At 44.7% G+C, this 22,355-nt stretch overlaps 1 protein-coding gene across 3 annotated transcripts in view; it reads right to left on the bottom strand.

The window, feature by feature from the left end:
- The window catches only part of SMAD9 (SMAD family member 9), a 22,614-nt gene extending 5,948 nt beyond the window's left edge, over positions 1-16,666 (bottom strand). The window contains exons 1-4 of one of the 3 annotated variants that reach the window (XM_009699116.1): positions 16,044-16,666; positions 8,215-8,472; positions 5,333-5,470; positions 3,314-3,535 (exon numbers count right to left, since the gene is read on the bottom strand). In XM_009699116.1, coding sequence (XP_009697418.1) covers positions 3,314-3,535; positions 5,333-5,470; positions 8,215-8,472; positions 16,044-16,455 — 1,030 coding nt within the window. In that variant the 5' untranslated portion in view covers positions 16,456-16,666. The remainder of the gene's footprint in view (positions 1-3,313; positions 3,536-5,332; positions 5,471-8,214; positions 8,473-16,043) is intronic. The other 2 variants (XM_009699117.1, XM_009699118.1) reach the window with 2 other exon arrangements.
- Between the last annotated feature and the right edge of the window lie 5,689 nt (positions 16,667-22,355).

The raw sequence follows: 22,355 nt of genomic DNA, 5'->3' as shown, positions 1-22,355 counted from the left end.
CGCCCGGGCTGGGAAATTGACCCAGCCAATAAACTTAAAACCAAACAATAAACAAGATTTATTTGCAGTGAGATCTTCATCAGTGCAAGTGTGGCAATGGGGACCGAAACTGCTTAAATGTGAGCATAAAACCACACCCTGAACGAGGTCAAGTCATCCTGTGAAGATGCCTTGGCATTCAACCTTCCCATGGCTAGATCAGGTGAGATGAACCCCTCCCAACGCGGAGAGCGGGTTTTTTTGCAAGAATTCAGTTCTTTGTTCTCATAAAAACCACCACTAAATAAAAATAAAATCCTCCTCTCCATTCCCAGGTATGCATTCAAACCCTTCCATACAAATGCACATGTTCAGAGAGTCTCAGTGGACTGCCTGCAAAGCTAGTGATAACTATGCTTTAATAATTCAGCTGTAATTAGTTTTATTCCTGTTGTCTTTCATACAAAGAAGACTGGTTACATATTCCCGTCCTACTCATCATTCTGTGGTCACGACAGCAAGGGGCAGCAGCACATCCTTAGGACAAAACCAGTCTCTAAACAGAAGTGGGAAAGGCTTGGGGAAAAGCAGGTTGAGTGGGAAAGGAATCTGGGAAAAATATACTCTCCCATAGACTTCCAGGGTGACTCAGACGCGAACCTTAACATCTGTCTTCAAGCCATCACTTGACTTTTACTTCTCTGCACCCACGAGATCTCAAATTAGCTGTGAGTGGCAGGGGGTGTGGCTCAGAGCACATACTGGTATTGCACTGGGAACACGGGTGAGACGACAGCTCCGTTAGACCGGTCGTCAGCTCCAGTCCAACCGCAACAGACATTATGGGGTGTTGCACACTGTGACTGCTATTACCTGACCCGTGTCTCCTTTCCCTTCTACGGAAGATAGATAAAAGTGAAGGACTGAAAACACGGAGGTCCCAGCTGACCTCGAGGGAGTTCATATGACTTTCTGAAATAAACAGAGTGAGAACACAGGGTAGGGAGACAAGAGTAAGGACCTAAATGTTCACCACATTTCAAATCTTTAGGGGTGGCTACTGATTTAGGGTGGTCACGCTTCTGGGTGCTAAGGTGAAAAATTTTAAAAGATGGATTTTCGGAGTATACTGAGTAACACAACTTCTGAAAAAAAATTAATGCTTTCAAAGACATTGCCCAAACTGTGTACTATAATAACAAAAACACCAAAGTCACTTCTGAAAGCAGAGGCTACAATTTGCTTTTCCCTGTGGACTTTTTAAAAGCAATAAATACAGCAGTAATGAAATGTCAGTGTGTATTTCCACTCTTGTGGTATTCATTCACCAGAGACAAGCACCCTCAAGGAAGCCAAGCAGCTGAATATGTATTTGCAGAAGACCAAAGCAAGGGTCCATATGTTTTAGTGGGATTTCATTGCTCTCTGCAGACACTGGAAATTCAGCAGTCTCCCAGCATCCACATCCTTTTGACACCCTGATCAGAAGTTCCCTTTTTGTCCTTGAAGTCTGACTGCTGAAACGGGTCCAATTGCCGGTAGATGTTGCATTGTGCTCTGGATTGTTTTTAGCTTTGATGTGGTATTTCCAGGAAACCATTTCACGCTGATACACTACATGACAATTCAATCACATATCCTTATCCTACTGAGCTAATCTTGTTTACTCACTCTTTTTTCTCCCCTGTTAACATGTGACAATTGTATCCATTTCAGTAGCTTTCATCTGTCCAGCATGGCTCTGAACTACACACTTTTGGAGCTGCTCTGTCCTCTTCTGCAGGCCTGTGCTGGTGCCACTTCTACTCCACTTGAACATAGTTTTTTAAGATTTGCATAAACAGGGAAGAGCAGTAAAATTAAGGATCTCTGATATACGAAGCTCCTCTCTGGGCAACCTGCTCCCTACCCTTGGGCAGATTCCTAGTGTAAGACTTTAAAGGACTTTTAAGCAATGAAGACAGATCTTCAGATTTGAACGGATGAGGACCATTACCATTTACCTCATTTTCTTTCTGTTCTGTCTCTTCCTCTTTTTGGGCAGAAAGTCACAGGGTGTAACATCCTCAAATGACAGCTTTGTCTGGGATCTCTTGTCATTCTTTTAGGGCTGGGCTCAGCTTTGATCTACAGCCCTCTGACAGCTTATGCTGATAGAGAAGCTTTGCTTTATTTTCTGAGTAAGTTAGAACCAGATGTACAACTCATTTCCACCCCTCATAACAAAGTACTATGACAGATGCTTGTAGCATCACACTGGCTTCACACAGTGCATCTGCAACACAAGCGCTTTCCCTTCCAGGGAAAAGTGCAAGAGCCAAGTACAACATCTCCTGCGCTAGCCTTCAGGTTCACTGTTGTTTGTAAAAACTATGTCACATTTGTCTCCAAGCTTCCTCCTATTCAGTCATTCAACACTAGACTATCAAGAGCCAATTAAAATACTGCTCTAGGCTTGGGAAATGAGGTGAGGTTGACAAGATAATAGGAGTGGAACAATTAAGAGTTAATTAGCCCAGTGGGAAATCCATTCCCAGGCAGCTACTGGTGAGAGGCTGGGTTGGCAAGGTAATGAGTCTAGACTGGATATACCAGAACAGGCAAAGCTTCATCTGCACAGAGAAGTGGCCAGTACAGGGCTTTTGACTCACCGCCACTAACAACAGTAAGTTCTGGGAGAATACCAGGCCCTACACAGCCCTAGTGAGCTGGGATGGAGTGAGGGCATGTCCAGGTGTGGTCCCCTCGTACTTGTCACCAATAGCATATGATCCTGCAGGCACAGGGTGTATGTACACCAGAAGGGAGGCATACAAGGAGAACTGCTGGAGGGAGAATCCAAGACTTAGTTTTACTGGTGAGAAGTTGACAAGGCAAGGAATCAGACTGGTAGGGGGGAAAAAGCTGCAAAGGCAACTCTGGTAGAGTTCTTCAGCTAAGTAACTCAACTACTAAGTGTTTCATCCACCTCCCTTTGTTATTTGGTGGGAGGAGAACCAGCCCTGAGGCACCAGCAATTACCCTTTAGTGGCATTTCAATGGCAATATTCCCAGTTGCCAGAAGCTCTAATAAATAACATGAAAATACATACTGCTAAATTAGAACACACAACTATAAACAACATTTTTCTCTTTGCTGGCCAAGTAAATAGCTTTTGTAAGGAGCTACTCTGCTGACTGTTATCCAGTCAGAAAAGAATCAGCTGCTTTTCTGCTATTTCAGAAGTAATCTCAGAGCTTTGGTTTTAAGACAAGCCCATCCAACCTAGGTTCCTTCATGCAATGCACAGTTCTTTCAAGCTCTGAATATTCCTGAGGAGGGATTTCCTCTTACCTTTTCCTATGTGTCTCCTGGTGTTTTCTATAGTAGAGTTGCGGTTTACGTTTGAGAGCAGTCCCAGGCAGAACCTGTTTTTGTTATTTGAGGGATCTGTAAATCCGTCTATAAGGATACTTCGAGAGGAAGCCTGGAAAGTCTCCCCTACCCGGTTGTTGAGTTCGTAGTAGGCAACTGAGCACCAATGTTGGGGTTCCTCATAGCAAACAGGCCGAAAGTCTGTAGGAAATAAAATTAATCAGCTCCTTGGGTCTCAGTAAAATTTTTTAAATAATCATTCTCATTTTCTTTCCTCCCTCCATCCCACCCTCCCACTCCTTCCTGCCCCAGCTCTTCATCTGAATGGTCACTTATGTCACACTTCACCTCAACAGCAGTTTCTGCTGCTTCTTAATTTTACGACTGAAGCCCCAAACATGCAAAGGGCTGGTACACCAGCTTAACTCTAAGCCTCTGAGGAGGCCCACTTGTTCTTAAAAGTGGTAACTCCCCTGCATTATATTAAGCACATGCTGACACTCCTTGCTGAACTAGGGCCCAACCTCTACACTGGAAATAGTAAGGGATACATCTGCTCTGCACACCAGCAGGAGCTAGGGATGACAGATGGGTTCAAAGCAAGTCAAAATTAAGCCAAGCATTCAGCCTAATACCAAACTCTGAAGTTCAGAAGTAACCAATCACTCCCCCCAATTTTTTGCATTATTTGGGGCTTTCCGCTTCTATGTGGGACCGTAAGCAGATATCTTAGCAAGGTCATTTCTCTTGAAATGATCTACCCCTGCCCAGGTTTTCTAACTCAGAGACAGAGAAAGACTTAAAAATGTAACAGAATCTCTGAGCTTCATTCATCTTACAGGAATTAGTGGCAAACCTTACCCAGCCTGCCCACCACAGGCTTGTGAGCCCCTCTGTCCCCAGAGCACCTCTGTGCATCACCTCTAATAAACTTCCAACTAATATTCACTAAGGCAGTGATCAGGGATGGTAAACTATGGTAAAGAGACTAAAGTATCTCAACAATTTATTTAGAAGTATTGGTGTCTGATAACTAGTTATTATCTGGTCATTCTGTGTACCTATCTGTAATTAGCACTATCACCCTCATCTGCTCCAGTTCTGTGACACATACATGTCCCTCACTGTTTCAGAAGGCTGGCGTCATTTTTTTTAATGTGCATGTGTGTGGATAGTGTTGAGTCCTCATGCCATAAAGGACATTTGTTTAGGACTACAATATGCTGGACTAAAAGAACAATGGTGATTTTTCCTTTGCAGTAGCAGGAAGCCACAAGAAAACCCAGCAGAGGAACTCCATTTCTCCTTGCTGCTGTGAAGCAATGGGCTTTGAATGGTGGAGGCATCACTGCCACTACCAGTCTGGAGGTAGCAGTGTTCATGCTGGAGAGGTCATGAAGTTGCTTTGAGGGGAGCAAGGAGGATCCCAGACCCTTCTACTCTGACCATCCATGCCCTCTTCCACTAAAGCATTCTTATATGAGGACAAAGAGTTTGGCTTCTTGTACAAAAATCTCTTTGTACTTCACTAGAACATGTCCTTTTTTTTCCTTGCCAGCCAGCAATGTAACGTTAATACAAAGATAGCAGTAAGAAAGGTCCCAGCCACATGGCTTTAAAGTACTGGAAACCCAGAACTGAAGGTGATAAAGAAACCAGTTCTGATACTGATAGTGCTCTTGTGTGTTATATTGCCTCACCATCCTTGATTTGATATCTTTGTGTTTACAACGTAGATAACAGTGTTTGCTTTCATTAACAGCTTTCTAACTGTAATGATCCATGGATGCAAATAAGGTCTAAACTCTCTAACTTAGCACATAATTCACCGAATTCTTAAATCAACCTATTCTACTAGCTAATGGATGGGTCTAGTACACAGCCTTACTGCAAAACTGTCTGACACCTATCATTACCCATCACCGAACCTTCTTGTTCAAGTAACAATTTTTTTGCTTAACAGTTTTTCTTTGAAGAATAGTACAAATAGTTATTTACTTTCAGCTTCTCCATCGGCAGATTTACCTCCATTGGGCAAAGACAGCACTAGTTGACTTTCAGCTATTGCATCCATTGACCTCCCATTGTGGGTTCCTGGAGGTTCTCTTGCATGGTAAGGTGGGGGTGGAGTTTCCACTATTAGAAAGAACGAAAGAAAGAAAAGAAAGAAAAGACACCTAAATCAATACATTGGTAAATTCTCCCCAGCTCTTCCCAGTGAATACTTAGCTTCTTCAGCATTGGTTAGCTAGAGCAGGGTTGGAAACAGAGCACAAATCTGAACCTGGCCTCCTTTCAGTCTCCAGATTAAGACCATTAGATGTTCAGGGAGGATGGGAAGGAAGGGCTGTCATGTTGGACATGCTGCACTTGAAAGAGAGAGGGACAGTCACAACAGTGCCTCAGGCCTAGACCAGCGCTCAGTCAAGCTCTCTGTTAACACCAGCTGTTACCCTAAGAAAGTAACGCAGTTTGATCCTTCAGTTCCAGACTCCTCTCACAAATTTAACACCTGAAGAGGACGATTTAAAAGCAGCTCACTTTGATCGATCCTCTGGGAGAAAGCTCTCTTTCTGCACAGGCTATGAAAAGCCTATGGAAAGCCTTTACACTCTAAAATCAGACTTGGCAAAACTCCCTCCAGATTTGTCCTTTTTACCTCTGTCCTACAAGGGAAGGCTGGCCCTCTTCTGGTGTGTTCAGTCTCCCATCAAAGAGCAACGGTTGTGATGAAAAAATATGGAGAAAAAGTTATCAGCTCACAACCTGCCCAGCTCCTGATTGGTTTCATTTATGGCAGAGTAAGCTAGAAAACAGAAGGTGACTCTATAGTGGGGATTCTCAAGAAAGACAGGGAGGCTTTAAAAAGCCAAAGAAAAAGGGATTTCATTTTTGTATTAGAAAATGTTGACATTCACTGCATAAGCACGAAAAGCATCTAGTTTTATTCTTTTCAACAGAAACTTACTGGGTTTATGTATAAATTATAGTCATACACAAGCTTGCAGGACTAAGGGTCTCTTTAAGAAGACCAGGGTTTAACTTGGTTCCAGGTTGAAATTTTCTTTTGTGTTCGGGATTTGTTGGCTGGCTCTCAAAACAGAGCAACTTCATCCAGAGTGGATAAATGTGGACTGTCTCATAAGATAACGAAATAAGTACTGCACAGCATTGTTATTCTATTTAAGCATAGTTCAGGATTTAGGAATTTCATATACTGTATGATATTTCTAATGTACATATGTACATGACATAACCCTCCTACAGAAAATGCAACAAGCTAGAATAGTAAAACAAAATCAAAAAAGAGTGGAAGACAATACAAGTCACAGAAAGGAACAGAACGTGGTTATACAGATATTTTTGATGTCTACACCTAAGCTTGTCACCATAAACTGTCCTCATACCCACTAAAGAAAAATAGGCATCTGCAGACACGGTGCATCTCAGCTACTTTAGACATATACCTTCAGATGCAATGAATCTTGTTCTAGGAGTGCCTGTTTTTCTCCACTGATTACAGAGAGAGCATAGACAATTGCATGAGATGTAGAATTTGCATTGATGACATCTATATTTGGTCACACCAATCCCACTCAAGGTTCTTGATGTAACTCCAGTTTGCTTTAGGTAGTCTTCCACCCCTGATTCTTCCACAGGCAAATTATGCTTATCAGCATGCCATATACTGTGATATACTGAAGCTCAGGTTGAGCCACTTCCATTTTTAAGTAGCTTTGCAAGGTCCCAAGTTCAGCTAAATGCACGAGTCAGAGCCATTACCTAGCTGGACTGAGTCCAATTTACCTGTCAGGACCAGCTCCACTGAATCCAGCTTGGTTACACAGAGGTGAAAGAAAAAGATTGGAGAAGACAAACAAGTCTTACTACTTGCTGAAATGTTTCGATGTTGCTAAATACGATTTAATCTGAAGTACAGATCTAGAGAAGAAATGAATGAAGGTCCATTCAATGAATGCAGTGGGAATGAAATATATCACACTGTGTTGAAAGTGTCCAGCTTAAAAGAAGTTCAAATACTACAAACACCTTGTAAAAATAAACACCTCTCTTGCACTTAAAATGAAAATAGGCATATCATTAAGGACATAAATTTAAATGCTTTGTAGCTAGTTAAGCTACAAGATTCTGACCTGCATTCATCTTTGTGAAAAACTATTTGAGAGTTACAACGAAGTGCAGAAGTGAATCTGAACCATGTTTTGATATTAAAGCTAGCTCTCAGCTGTGTTGCATGACACCTTCTTGGGATATTTAACAGCAAAAGCATAGTTAAACTCTCAGGTAATCAGAGCAGGACTAAGTAAGGAGTTCACAATGCAAACAATCTGAGTGACATAACCCTGCTGACCTCAGAACCGTGAAGCTCATAAAACACGTTCCAAAGTCATAGGGATTTGCCTGGTAGCTTCACGAAGTGTTGGGCCAGATTGTTAAACACCTTAATTTCCTGAAGTTTATACAGCCAGTGCAATCATCATACATTAAAATATATTTCTGTGTACCAACTTCCCCATTTTATCCTGTCTCTCTTGATGGAGTTTCTAAACTCTACTAGAGGTGCCTAATTTAGGTGTTGCAAGTGTTCTTTTTCGTGGACTATATCACAAGCTTGAAATCTCATCCAGGCACTTCTAGGAGTGGGATGACTACAATTCTTAGTCCCTTGAGCATCCATCAGAAGGACTGGGAGACAAATCTAAGACACAGTGACAAGCAATCATGTTCCAAATCCATCCTGTCCAACAGTTCAATCTGTAGCTACAGCCTGGGGGGAGCACACAGAACTGGCACCTGATCCCAGGCCCTGGCAAGAAACTCGATTGCCTCAGTCAAGGTGTCTGAAAGCTCATTCTTACCTGTGAGCTGATAAGGACTTCCCGGTCCAGAAGAGCTTCCCGGTGAGTTGGGGTAGCTGATGCTGTTAGGTGACTGGGAGAACATGTGGCTGGGTGATGATGGAAAAGGGGTGCATGGAGGATGCTGGAAAGAATCAGGATAGGTGGCATTGTGCGGCATCAGCGGCTCACTGTGCAGAGAAGTGTTTCGAAACTTGGCGAGGAGGCTGAGGTGAGGGTTAAACTCACTGTGTCTTGGAACAAGTACAGGAGGTAGGACTGAAAATGAGAACAGAAAAAATCTGGTTAAAATTGCACTCTTGAAAGTATATCTCTTTGTAAGTTAAAAACAGGCACATTCCATGCTGCCCAAATATTGCTGTCTACATACAAGTCATTGAAGGGCAACAAACCAGTCCAAAAACAAGAATCAAAAGCTTGGACCTTTTTTTTCCAGATTTGCAGCCAGCTCCAGCAATTCCATACGCAAAAGATGGACTCATTCCCGACTTGAGCAAGGTACCATAAAATTCACAGGTACGGCATGCACACACAGCCCTCTTACAGAAACGCAAGTGGCACATTTCTCCCTCAAAATTACCCATTCCTTCCTGCCTGAAAGACTGAACATGTCAGGAGTTTGCTAAATATTATCACTAGGATTTGCCAAAACCACAGCCAAGTTTAATAATAATAGTGCTCCACAATACACTGCATATTTTACTACCAGTGTTTTACACATGGGCAAAAGGAAGCACAGACCTGAAGCCAGACACCAGATTTAAAAGGGTTTTCAGGTACTTGAAAACGCTGCCAGCCAGCCAGTGGGATCTTTAAAAGGAAATGTAAATGGCAATTCAAATATTGCAGCAATATTAATTTAGCTCTTGCAATATAGTTAGAAAAGATCTAGCATGAGGAGGCAAATGTCAATGGTTTGTAGTTAAGACACGAGAAACGCTGGGCAAAAAACTGAAATCCAAATTCATCCATATAAAAATTGGTCTAGTAGAAAATAGCGTCTCTCTTCACAAACTCTCTTCACGTACTTCTCACACTATCAGTGCTGTTAACAACATTGTTGCATTGAGAAACCTAAAGCTGACCCAAATTATTTTGGATTCTGTCTTATCAGAAGCCAGAGCAGAATGGGAGTCAAAACACTTTAGAAAATCCGACTAATGAGTTACCTGTGAAGATGCAGCCCCTTGGCTGGAAAACAAAGAGGCTTGCTAAATAGTTCTGCATATGGGAGTTCAACTTAAGACTTTAACTGGGTCCCCTGTAGTCCCTGGGGGGAGAACAGCACCTACCATGGACAATTCACGTACTCCACGATTTCTCTATTAGTTACTAGCTCACATAGTGCCTGATTATCTTAGTTAACGCCTTAAACACAGGTAGAGAGAATGAATCCCCAGTTGCTGTCGTGCAGATCTAAAACCCACCAGAGAAGATAAGGAGGCAATTTGAGTTACTGTGCAAGGATGAATTGTCCCAACACGGCGAACAATTCAGCAGGGTTGTATTGACTGACCCAGTGTCCAGAGTTCCTCTGGCCTAAAACCCAACAGAATGTGATCTTTCAGTCTACCCTTACTAGCTTACGGAAACAAATAGCCATGTGCGCTTTTGGTTATAAATGCTGATAGGAATATATGGTTTGAACATGTTTTAACACATCGTTTAGGTCCAAAAAGCTCTGTCTAGGTAAGGCAAATTCTTTTTAGGTAGGTTAGCTAATACCTTTTAATTACAATGAACTCTCATTTATCCAGCATAATGAAAGAGTGGAATAATTCCTATAAAGCAAATAATATATAGATAATGCAACACACGTACGTGAGAAGAGGCTGCTGGAACACCCTCCTTGGAGTGCACCCTCAGTGCATAGCGATTGCTCAGACCTGGGAGGATGACGACCAGTGCCTGGTACCAATGCCAGGTTTACAGCTCCTTGCTTGCTGGAGCACTATGCTGGAGCTGGGGCAGGGTTAAACCACGCTCCTGCCCACCCACTGGCATACACCATTTGGGAATTTGCCAGTCACCCGTGAACTGAAGAACTCAGCCCTAAAAACATACAAAAGATTGAACTGATGACAGAGGGTTCACTGCAGACGTGATTTTCTTACCTTCCTGGAAGCACAGGCACTGGGATCCCTGTTAAAAAGACTATACGTAGACCCTTCTCTGGCCCAATGAATGTCTAATTAGTTTCTGGCCAGCACAGGAATGGTGCTCTCGAGACTGCTTCCTTTCCTTCTGCCTCTGATATGCCCCTGTCCGTGGGATGAAGATTTTGTTGCCACCCTCTTAAGTCGTTTGGTAAAAAAAAGGTATTTCTGCTTCTTTACCACTTCTTTAGCTTTTAAGATTTCCTACACTCTCCAGGTAGGACTCATACAGGCAATACAGGTATTCATATCTGAGACGCATTGTCCAGTCTCCCATGGACCTCTTCATAGCTAGGGGAGAGAAATACGCTCTTTTATTGCTCTTTTCATCTGCTCTATACTGGGACAAGACCAGTACCACCACTGCAGATGTGGTTTTGGTCAGCTGTATCCCTCCCATCCCATGCTCCTGTGAGCAGCTCCAGGCTGTGAGCTGCTGCTGCTGCTTCTGGAGTTTTCCTCCACTGCTCCATGAAACTGGTACGATGTTTGCCAGGTCTGGTGCTTCTCAGCCAGCTCTGACCAGCAGCCTTAGAAAATGAGGAACTGGTGATCTCTTTGCACCCAGCAGAGGTGCTGAGCAAGGGACAGCCGTGCCACAGCCATGCCGTGCAGCGCTGGGAGGCTGGCACCTCACTGTGGGTACCACCGCTAAGGAGGCGGCTTTCTTCAGCCCTGTGGGAACTCAATTTCCCTAAGTGAAAGCTGAGAATCTGGATGTGTGAACAGCACTTGCCAGGGAAAGTCTTTGACTCGCCCTGAGTGAGTCAGCAAGAGGCATTTTCAAGCCTTGAACTCCTTCCCAGTTCTGACCAGGGTACTCTTAATTTCTGCTCTGCTGTACAGTTTTTGCCAACTCACTCAATCTTTCCACTGACTGCACTGTGGCTGCCCAGAGGGCTAAAGCCTCTGTGGTGGTGAGGAATTCTGAGATTTTCTTGTTTGTGGCTAAAAATTCCCCAGAGGCCCTTGTTCTCCTCGTTCTTTTGGTAACAGATGTCACCCTCCAGGGCTCAATCACTCTGAAGAAAGTGAGACCAGAGGCACAAAAGTGAGTGACTGAGTGCATTGGGACCTGTCTGCCCCCATAACTGACCTGCGTTGTCTCCACTCAGTGGAGTCCTTTTCTCCTACCTGCTATTCTCCCCCGAGAGCCAGGGGTGGATCCTTCCTTCTGTGCATGCCCAAGTGTTGATAATCTTTGTTTAACTGAAGACAAATACGGTCCTGCCACTGCCTTTCCTGCACTAGGTTTTCTCCTGGTTCCTTTAGCTGCAACAGATCTTGGTGGAAACCTGGCTGTGCCCAGAGCCTGCAACTTCAGGTGCTAGCAAACAATCTATCTGTCTGACAGTTTAATTCCAGGTACCACATCCACACTGCGATTTCTCACACATCAGCCCATCTTTGCAGAGTTTATTACCTTTGAAGATCTACCCTCTGGTGAGATCCATCTGTTCCCCACACCTATAACCATTCACAAACACCAAACACACAGCCAACAGTGAGATCATCAGGTGGTCTTCCAACTGGAGGGCTACCACATCTTAGTCCTACCTGGGCTTGACGAAAGCAATCAGTTAGCCTAAGTCAAAAGGTCATTTAGGCTCCTGCTGTCGACAGCAATGGTGCACACTAGAATTTGCAATATCTACACATGAATGCTCTCATAATAAAAATAATAGGGTACAGTTTAGGCAGGTTCTATATTTTTCTGAAACTGCAACTTCTGCTGACAACAAACCATTCAGACTTCTCACCAGCTCTTTGAGACAAAGCAATGAAGGAGGAAGCGGAGCTTAACCACTGTCTCTATCTCCTTTAGGCGAGGTGGCCTACCCCTTCTCTGCAGTGGCATGTTGCACAAAGAGAGGAAATATTTGCTGCTTTTTTATAAATGGCACCTGCTGCTCAGCAGACCTGAGAAGAAATCTGCTGGTGATACTGGTAGCAGCAATAAAAGCTATGCATTACCTGTGTAGTATTGGTCAGTATAGACTAGGATGTGGCTGGGCAGCCTAAGGACACAACAGAGGCAATGAAACCCCTGAATCGTAGACCAGAGCTTAAAGCTGCTCTCCAGTAACAGAGGTCTAGGGATCCACCAGGCCATGAAAGAAAGGGTGAGGCCCTCCCATCTCTGACACAACTCATTCATTCTGAATAAAAGTTAATGGATCTGGTCACACAGTGATTGACCCAGCAAGAGAGACTGCAGAGATAGAAAGTGAGCCCCCAAAAGATGGACATTTGTATGAACACAATACTGGCTTGTGGATTATAAAAAAATGCACTGGTGAGTAATTTCATGGGTGGATTCTTTAGCTCCAGAGGATGAGACTCAGAGAATCTCACATAAGCCTAAGATCACCAGCAGCCAAGATGCAGAAGATTTCCTGTAGTTAAAAGAGGACTGTTGTTCAAAGAGACTGGCACCTAGATCAATCGCTCCCAGCCTTTTCTGTGGTGATCTCACTGCTACCACTTTCTCCTGAAGCTCATGTCTTCTCTCGCCTCACCACCACCTCCTTGCAGCACTGTCTCTGCCCTGGAGCTGCTTTCCTGCCACTTGCACTGGTGTAAGTTCTCTCTCTTGCCGCTGCCCCTGCACACCTGAGCTGGTCGTACTCCTTGCTGCACATCACCTTGAGCAGGGAGGCGACTCACTTGTGAGCTTCAGCTTCTAAACTGTCCCCTTAAGAAGTGCGGTAGGGTTGAATACAACAACCCAAGAACAATTCTTCTACAAAGACAATCCAAGGGCTGGAGCACCTCTCCTGTGAAGATAGGCTGAGAGAGTTGAGGTTGTTCAGCCTGGAGAAGAGAAGGCTCCGGGCAGACCTTAGAGCAGCCTTCCAGTACCTAAAGGGACCTACAAGAAAGCTGGGGAGGGACTTTTTACAAGGGCACGGAGTGACAGGACAAGGGGCAACAGTTTTAAACTGAAAGAGGGAAGATTTAGATGAGATATGAGGAAGAAATTCTTCCCGGAGAGGGTAGAGAGGCACTGAAACAGGTTGCCCAGAGAAGCTGTGGATGACCCATCCCGGGAAGTGTTCAAGGCCAGGTTGGATGGGGCTTTGAGCAACCTGGTCTGGTGGAAGGTGTCCCTGCCCATGGCAGGGGGGGTGGAACTGGATGGGCTTTAAGGTCCTTCCAACCCAAACCGTTCTATGATTCTGTGATTCCTGGGTCCTGTGGAGAACTGGCACAGAACAGCTTGCATCCTCACAGCTGCACTCTCTTTCACCTCTAAAACAAGGTGGTCATGTCCAAAGTGCCCAGAGTCCCTCCTATGGGCTAACCCCTGCACCCTGAGAACTGCTAATCCATGCGAGTCTGCACAGGTCAAAGCTGTGCTCGGGAGCACGGTACCAGTTCAGCAAGACTCAGACCTGCACCTTGGCCCCATCTCATTTACTAGTAGAGATGTAGCCAGTCTGCTGCACAGATGAGCAATAGAGACATGTTCACAGCTGAAACCTTCTTAGTTTCAGAGCCAGAACAACAAGCTTTGGCAGCCATTTAGCAGCTGCTGAATTATTCCAGTGCTAGCGTTTGTTAGCTGGCACTGAACAAATCAGAGGAGGGGGGTTGAAAACAGCACTGTGCTGTGCTGTCAGCTACCGTGTTGAGGAGACTCCATTAACTACACTGGAGTTAGACCAGAAGAAATGAGAAGACACTACAGACTGCAGCCTTCAAAGAGAAAGATACACAGAGTAGGATATTTTATGAGTGTCTTTTCTTGGATTCTTGAAGAGTTTATTTTAACAAGGTAGGAGATCAGCTCTCTCCACTGAAAACTGTTGACAGCAAGCACCACTCACCGCAGCTGTAAAATTTTAGTTGTGACAATGTTTACAGCAGTTCAGATACAACTTCAAAATGACAGCTCCAGCGCAGTGGAAGGACTATCAGAAGAGGGAGCAGCTCCGGTTGCTTAACAAATGTTAACAAATGTCCTTCCCTTATTTCATCTGTGTGAAAAGAAACATCCCACAGTTCACTTATCTGATCCTAATGTCACCTCAGAGTAAAGTTCATGCCAGACAAAGAGTAATCACAGAATAATAAGTATACACTTACCAACCGTATCCATTAGTAAATTAAATTACTGTGATTTTTGGCAGCAAGGGAGAGCTAGGTTAGACATTAGAAATCATTCTGAACTGTAGGGATAGCAAAGCAATAGATGCACTTGCCTGGGGAGGTTGTGGAGCCTCTATCACATGGGATTTTTAGAGCCCATTAGAAAAAGATCTGTCAGGAATGTACCTGGTAATTTGTTTTGGTTTGGGAGTAGGGGCAGAGGAGAACACGATGACTGCTCCAGATCTCTGCCAGCCCTGCTTTCTAAGATCTCTACAGAAGTCAACACTGAACACTGTAATTTTTTAACAGCTGTTTCATTGACACAGAGCCCAATTAAATGATCCTTCAGTGAGATCACAAGTTTTCAGTGCTGACCAAGTTCAATTTAAAGAGGATCATCAGCGGAAAAATCCAAAGTTTTATGGGAACCTGGGGGATTTATTTCACATAAACTATCCATTTAGGTAAGTAAATCCCACTGAAGGCAGGCCACCAGGCATTTTAGGAAGAATCAATTGACCTGGTTTCATATCCACAGCAAAATAAGCCATCTTACTGCAACTCTAATCTTTAAAGAGAGAGCTAGTGAGACAGTTTTCCTGTGGATTAATGAGCCGACTGTTAGTTTTCAGACAATGAGACATAAATCCAGTCAGGGTGGGAAGTCTAGGATGGCGCCTAGACTTCATGCAAGCGAACACCAGTTTGCAGGGGGAGGGTTCAGAGGGCAGCCAGCACCCACGTCCACGGAGCAGCAGCTTGCTTTCAGCACCCTGGACAAGATCTGGGCACCCTCGGGGGTCCGATGTGACACAGACCCCACGGGGCGAGGTGCTCCTCACTCCCTCCTTACTCCTGGCTGTCGGAGCTGTGATGCTACCGGGCCGGGAAAGACCCAGGGTCCTTCCATCAAATGGGGCCTGCCTTTTCAGATGTCAGAGCACACCTCGGTAGGATGCACTAAGATTCTCCCTGTACTCGGCACTGGTGAGGCCACACGTCGAGTGCTGTGTCCAGTTCTGGGCCCCACACTACAAGAAAGATCTTGAGGTGCTGGAGTGAGTCCAGAGAAGGGCAACGAAGGTGGTGAAGGGTCTGGAGGACAAGTCTGATGGGGAGCGGCTGAGGGAGCTGGGGGTGTTTAGTCTGGAGAAGAGGAGGCTGAGGGGAGACCTGATCGCTCTCTACAACGACCTGAAAGGAGGGGGTAGCCAGGTGGGGGTCAGCCTCTTCTCCCAGGCAACTAGTGATAGGACAAGAGAGCATCGTCTGAAACTGCAACAGGGGAGGTTCATGTTAGACATTAGGAGGCATTTCTTCACAGAAAGGGTCGTTAGGCATTGGAATGGGCTGCCCAGGGAGGTGGTGGAGTCACCATCCCTGGAGGTGTTTAAGAAAAGACTGGATGTGGCACTCAGTGCCATGGTCTAGTTGACATGGTGGTGTTAGGGCAAAGGTTGGACTCGATGATCCCAGAGGTCTCTTCCAACCTAATCAATATGTGATTCTGTGAAGACGAGACTTGCCATTGCAAGAGCTAATAGAGAGATGTGAATCATTTACAGATGATATAATTACCTGGGGTTTCCACCCGCCGGTAATGGTAGGGGTTAATGCACACTTCTTTCTGTTTTGAGCCGAATGGGAACTCACAACATTCCAGTGGTTTCAACTCATGGTGAGACTGTAAATCAGGCCATCGCCACACTCTGCAGTATATGACATGGGGAAGCCCCTTGCGGTGAGACACCTGCAGCCGCCCATCCAAGGAACGTGGGATCGTGACACATTTACTGGGCTGACCTGGGCAGCTCAGAGCCCTTTCCAGTTCTTCCATGGCACCTTTTTTCTTCTTTAACTTCTTCACCAAGGAGTCAACAGCTTTTTCTGCCCACTTTTCCTCTTCATCTCCTTGTTTCCAGCCCAGCAGCCTTTTCACTGCAGGGCTGGTGAAGGAGAACAAGGAACTGATAGGGGTGCTGGAGTGCATAAGAAGCAGAGATTACACACGAGCGTCAACGGAAGCACAAATTGCTCTCTTGCCTTGCAAGGCTTGCACGGAGATTCCACAATATCAAGATGGACGCTTCCTTCAAGGAAAGGTTCTTCCACACAGATGTTTTTGTAGTCTTAGGCACTGGTTACAAGCAGTCCAACGGGGTGGGTCTTAGAACTTTCCAAACATCAAGAAACTGCTGATGAAGCCTAGAATAACAACACAATACATAGTTAGGTTTCACACACTCCTTTCATTGTTCCTTCAATAAAATCTTTTGAAAGAGAAATTATTCAAAATGTGTATTTAATTTTTAATAGTTTTCCACTTGGTTTTTGCTATTTATTTTGGGTCCAAGCTTCTCCTCCCCCCTACCCTCCACGTTCATCTTAGAGTTGGATCTCAGAAAGCATTAAGTGTCCAGTCACTTCAATTTGTGTTTAGAGTTTAATGCACTAGGCAAATTGTTGCAGGGTTGGGGTTATACTTACTACAAAAGAAAATGTACCTTTTTTTTAATGCTGGGAGCTGTAGGTTCAGCTCAAGCATACTCTACAAAATTAAGTCTGTACTATGAAATTTTATGGAAGTAATGAGCAGAATATTTTTCTGATTCATCTCCCTCTCTGCCTCTCCAATCTCACTGTCAAGAGTTGTATGATATTAACTGCAAAATTAATTTAAAATTCAAGCACTCTCAGATTTCATTTAGTGCCTTTGAAAGATCTATCACTGTTCTCCAAGTTTATTTACATTTTTTCACATACAAGAGAAAAACCTTGCTTGCCTAGCCAGTCTGTTTCTCTCTCTCCAGCAATTCATTTTTTTGGATGAAAATCACAGACTTCTGGACACGGTTTTTGCTGGATGGATGCTGAGTTATTTCTGCTAGGAGTTGCTACATCTGACAAAGTCCAACAGAAAGAGTTTAGTTGTGGAGGGTTTTTCTTTTCTTTTCTTTTTTTTTTTTTTTAAATGTAGCTGGAGCCAGTCTAATTTTAGCTGAAAATGACATATTTCCACTGACTGGAACTCTGAGGAAAAACGTCCGTGTAATTCAAGCTATTTACTGCTTTAAATATACTTCACGGACCCCCTGAGCAGACCAAGTCCAAAAGTCTGAACTATACGGAGGGCACTTAAAGCAGGAGGTGGGGGCAGCTTCTAAATGGATGTCTCCAGAGAAGCAGCTCCATGACTGCCCTATTCCAGCCTTGTGGGAGGACATGGGTCCTCCTTGCCTCCCCACCAGTAAAGGTCTGGCCATAGACCTCAGCACTGCCTATATGCAACCACTGAGGAGACAGAGCGATATTGCTCGGTATTGGGCTTCACAAACCATATTATTCTGTAGTCTTCTGAAATGCACAGCTCTTGCAAGAGCTCAAAGGGCACCTGAGGACACCAGGTACAGGCACAGGTACAACATATGGAGAGGGGAGGCCAATCCCAAAGACTGGTTCCTCAGCATAGCCTCATACCCTCAGCACCACACAGCTCTGGAGCATGCTGCAGGGTAAGCACACATGGCCCAGGGCATCAGGACCTCTTAGACAACGTGCAATGTTTGCTGAGGACCAGCGACCACCTAGAGCTGTTTTCCTCCTAGCCCTTCTGTTTTGTTCTCATGCCCATTCCTCTGCCCCACTGCATTATCCTTTAAGACACTCAGCACCCTGAGAAATGCAGATGCATGTAAACCTAAGGAGGTTTTTCCTTTCTTCCACGAGAGCAACCACGATGAGGGCAGGGGCTCAAATTCCCAAAAGTCTTCCACAGAGCTAGGGAGATGGAAGTACTTGGCCCCACAGAAGAGAGATCACAAAAGCGACTCATTGGCATGTCACAAGCCCCAGCAGCAGCTGCTGTTCCTCCAAGACATTCATATTCCAAGCACCAGTGAACAGGAGGCTGCACGAAAATATGAACAGAGCGACTACAAAACTGGAAAGAAGAGCAGGCACACCTCGCTTCAGGCACCCACCACAGCACTGAGCTCTGGCTTATGCGATTTCTACATTATCAATCTACGTGCAATTTCTACATTATCAATCTACATGCATGTCAAGAGGGGCTCTTGAGAGAGCACGGTAGAAATCCCCCACTTGCGCCATTCAGCAATCAATGATCAATTCCACGGAACTGCCCAAACTTGTCCCACCATGCAAAGAGAAACTTCAGATTCCAAATTTTTTCCCTGCTCTGTATTAGTAAAAATCCAACGACCTGGAGCATTTAACTGGATAGTTACTAACGCCTCTTAGTCAAAACCGAAGTCTATTCCAAACACTTAGAGGGTACATGTAAAAATGAAATAAATTCAGAATGATTTATCACAGGAAAAAACCCTCAAGTTGCTTGTAAAACATAATGTGGATAAAATTTAGGCAGGCAGTCTCCAGCCTTTGTGGGAGCAGGCTCAGCCTACAGAGCCCAGCATCAGCCCCATCCAGGCATCCCGTGCAGAGGTGTCTGTCCCTCGCTGCCCCGGTGAGAATCCGTAGAGGATCCACCACCGCATGGCTGTCATTGCTTGGTGGTAACAAAGCCCACCTTCACGTGAGAAAATGAAACAATGCCGGCATGTCTGTGGATCAGCCCTGGAAGCAGCAACAGGAAGCGAGGAGAGCCTGGGATGAAAGCCCACAGGACCAGTAGTGGTGTAAAAGTCTCTGCTCCAGGCTGAGAGGGAAAAATGGCTCACACTTCTTATCTGAGGGGGGTCTCCCGGGCATTAGCGTGTGTAAACAACTGCTCCTGATAAGTTAATGCAATGTTACAATCATCAGATACGAAAACATATATGTTCTCGTAAAAGTATTGTCCCGAGATTTTCTTTTCCATTTTGACCAAGGTTTTAAATAAACACATTAATCTCGTTCAGTTAAATTAAATAACTCAACAGTGACATCAGTATGAGTCTGAGCGCTATTGTTGCTAGTGGGAGAGTCGCCAAGACTATGTGTATAAAAGCAAAAGCCGTGCTTTGCAGACCATGTGATGTAGTCTCAGATAAGTACATTGCACAATTTCCTACCACACTCTCCCCAGTTTCTTCTAAAATCTTTTTTTCCCTAAATTCAACTCACATGCAAAATACAAATGGTATTAAATAAACTAAACAGCTTTCAAATAATATTATCAGAACATCCTAGTTTAATGTTATTAAATTACATAATACTGCATACTATTCAGCAGAACAAGCCCTGTGTTGCTAGGCTTAGATACTCCATTATGAAATACCTAGGCAGCCACTCTGCTCCAGGAATGTAACAACAGAGATGTCAATTCACAATTTAATTTTAACAACCTTTCAGGATAGCAGTTGCTTAAGCTGTATGCCTTTTGTAACAGGCAACTTGCCTACCCAACTGGAAATTTCCAACATAGAAATGTTTCAAAACCATCTTTGATGTATTTTCTGTGCTGATGATCCATCGTGTTTCTCAATGCACATTGCTTTAGAATGGCGGAGGGGAGCGAAGTGTTACAGTTTTGACCCATATCCCACCACACATATCAAGCCCTGGGCCATATCATGACAAAGTTCTGGTCTGGTCACCTCTATCTCCCTCAGTGACACTAGGATGTACTACCATGGGTATCAGCCAGGCATCATTCAGGGCGCATCCCTAAGATGATTCCCTCCTCTGGGACTACAAGGAATTCTTTGTCTATCTGTCATGTCAGTGACTGGTCAACACCAAACACGGTCAATCTTCCATGCTGTAAATCTTTATTCCATCACCGAGTTTAGCCTAAGGTCTGAAGCTTGCTTTAGGGAAGAGGTAGAAGACATATGGCACGTGAGCATGGATCCAGTCTTTCGTTTCTGTGGTCTGCAGGAGAAGGTGGGACTTGAAATGCTTCAGCCCAGTTCACTGGCTCCATTCTCGCTAAACATAGGGTGCCTATCTTAGCTATGGCTCCACTGGTGGTGGGGAACATTTCTGGGCACAGGAACTTGATAATCTATAGCATAAATTATTAACAGAGTATCTGGAATGACTTTGGTCTGTGCCAGTAGCACTCTCCTAAATAACTCTTGTGTGTAGTTCAAGAGTTAGCAGGGACCGGGGGTCACTCCTAATTAGAAGTCTGCACAGAGCCACTGTGGTTTGGAGGGTAAGATAGCTGTTGGATGGAAGTAAGGCTCTCCATCCCAGCTGGCCTCAAGGCCAAGAACAGTACTAGGCACGTTTAATTTATTAGTATGGAAGCAGCCTTTCAGTAGAATTTACTCAGCCACATAAACGTGTTCAAATTGTTGACACTCACATCTGACATACTCACCCTCAAGTCCCTAAATACCTACTTGAGAAAAACATGCATGTGCATGATATGGACCATTCCACCGAAAAATAAACATCTGGGAAAAAAACAGCAAAATTAGGCACTGCATCCAACTAATGCTGGGTGAGATGAGTCTCACCTCAAGTCTGAATGACTGCCAGGCTAAGATCCAGCAACATGGACACCAAGTGGAAGGGACTAGGATACTTTCTCCTATTCCTAAGCCCATCTTTCACCCTCAAGTATAGAATTAGCCTGTAGGTCCTCAGCCTCCAGGACCTTCACTGCAGTAACTTCCACTGTGCTACTAAAGAGCCTGACACACCAAGAGCAGTAAAAAGCAGATGAAACACCATCATTGCAGGTTTACTGTTTCCTAACTGGAGCCAGGTCCTGCCTGAAGTCAGTAAGAGGGGTTCCAGAGCTCATGGAAGTTACATGTGCCCTCCTCTGTGTCTCACGTGGCAGCATGCGGACACCTCCACTATGGAAAGATTCTGGGAAGTTTAGATTTCATTTAATGTAAAAAGGATCCACTGTGGTGGAGAAGACTCACATCACTCCTCAGCAGAACGCCTGTGCAGGCAAACATGCTGATAAAATTCCCTCTAACTCAATTCCCATGGGTGCTGCAGGGATTTGTACCAGTCCTTGCTACATTTTACTCTAAGCTTTATGCAGAAGTCAAAAAGGAAAACCGCATGGATCCTAACGAAAACAGGCTTAAAACACAACTGTGTAAAACCAAAGTGTCCAATCTGCCTCAAAAGCATATCTGTGCACACGTGTGTAAGCACAGGTGTACGTAGACGTCTGTATGCATCTGGTTTTGGAATAAAGCTCCAAGACGCTGCCTTCACTCGGAGTGCCTGCCTTGGCTACCTGAGTCATGAGATGCGTGGCTATCAGTCTCGAAAATGGCTGACATCATCAGTCTCGGTGTCACTGCACCAGCTAAGTAAGGCCACAGAGGGAGACTTCTCAGAGGGTCGTCTAGACATAAGCTGTGCAGTTCTTGGAGATGCACGCGGCTGGAAAATGGAGTAGTGAGACAATTATAGCTGGAAGTCTGCTGCTCGGTGACTAAATCACAACAGAACTGGAAGGGAGAAAATCACTTCAGTCAATGTAAAGAGGAATGCTGTGAACATGCATTTGGTTAAGTTATTTTTATCTAGCACTGATTCGGTTACTTCCATCTACTATGAAAGAAAGAAGCATGCGAGTTCTCTCAGTTTAATCGAGTCTTGATTTGGTTTCAAACGTGCCCAGCTGGCAACAGCCAGCGTGCATCCAGGGCTGCCAAAGAACTTCCCGGGTCACATCATCACTGCCACTCGCTATGGGGATCTTCCACACCTTAGCAGGGAAAAGGGTTTTAAAATAAATAAACAAACAAACAAAAGTGCGTTTACAAATACTTGGGCCTCAAATGAGCGAGGAACCTCACCAACGTTGCCCCGAGCCTGCTCCCACACCCTGAGCCTGAAGCACCAAGGTTTTGCAGGCACAGCAGATCGGAGCTGGCCAGGAGAAGATTCACACATGCGTTCACTCCGGCAGAGTGGCGTGGAAGTGCATGGCTACCACTGCCGCCGATC

This window comes from Cariama cristata, unplaced genomic scaffold, assembly GCF_000690535.1.
Source record: "Cariama cristata isolate BGI_N322 unplaced genomic scaffold, ASM69053v1 scaffold14544, whole genome shotgun sequence".
Lineage (NCBI taxonomy): Eukaryota > Metazoa > Chordata > Aves > Cariamiformes > Cariamidae > Cariama > Cariama cristata.
The sequence above is the reverse complement of the archived record's forward strand: the minus strand, read 5'-3'. Positions and strand labels throughout refer to the sequence as shown.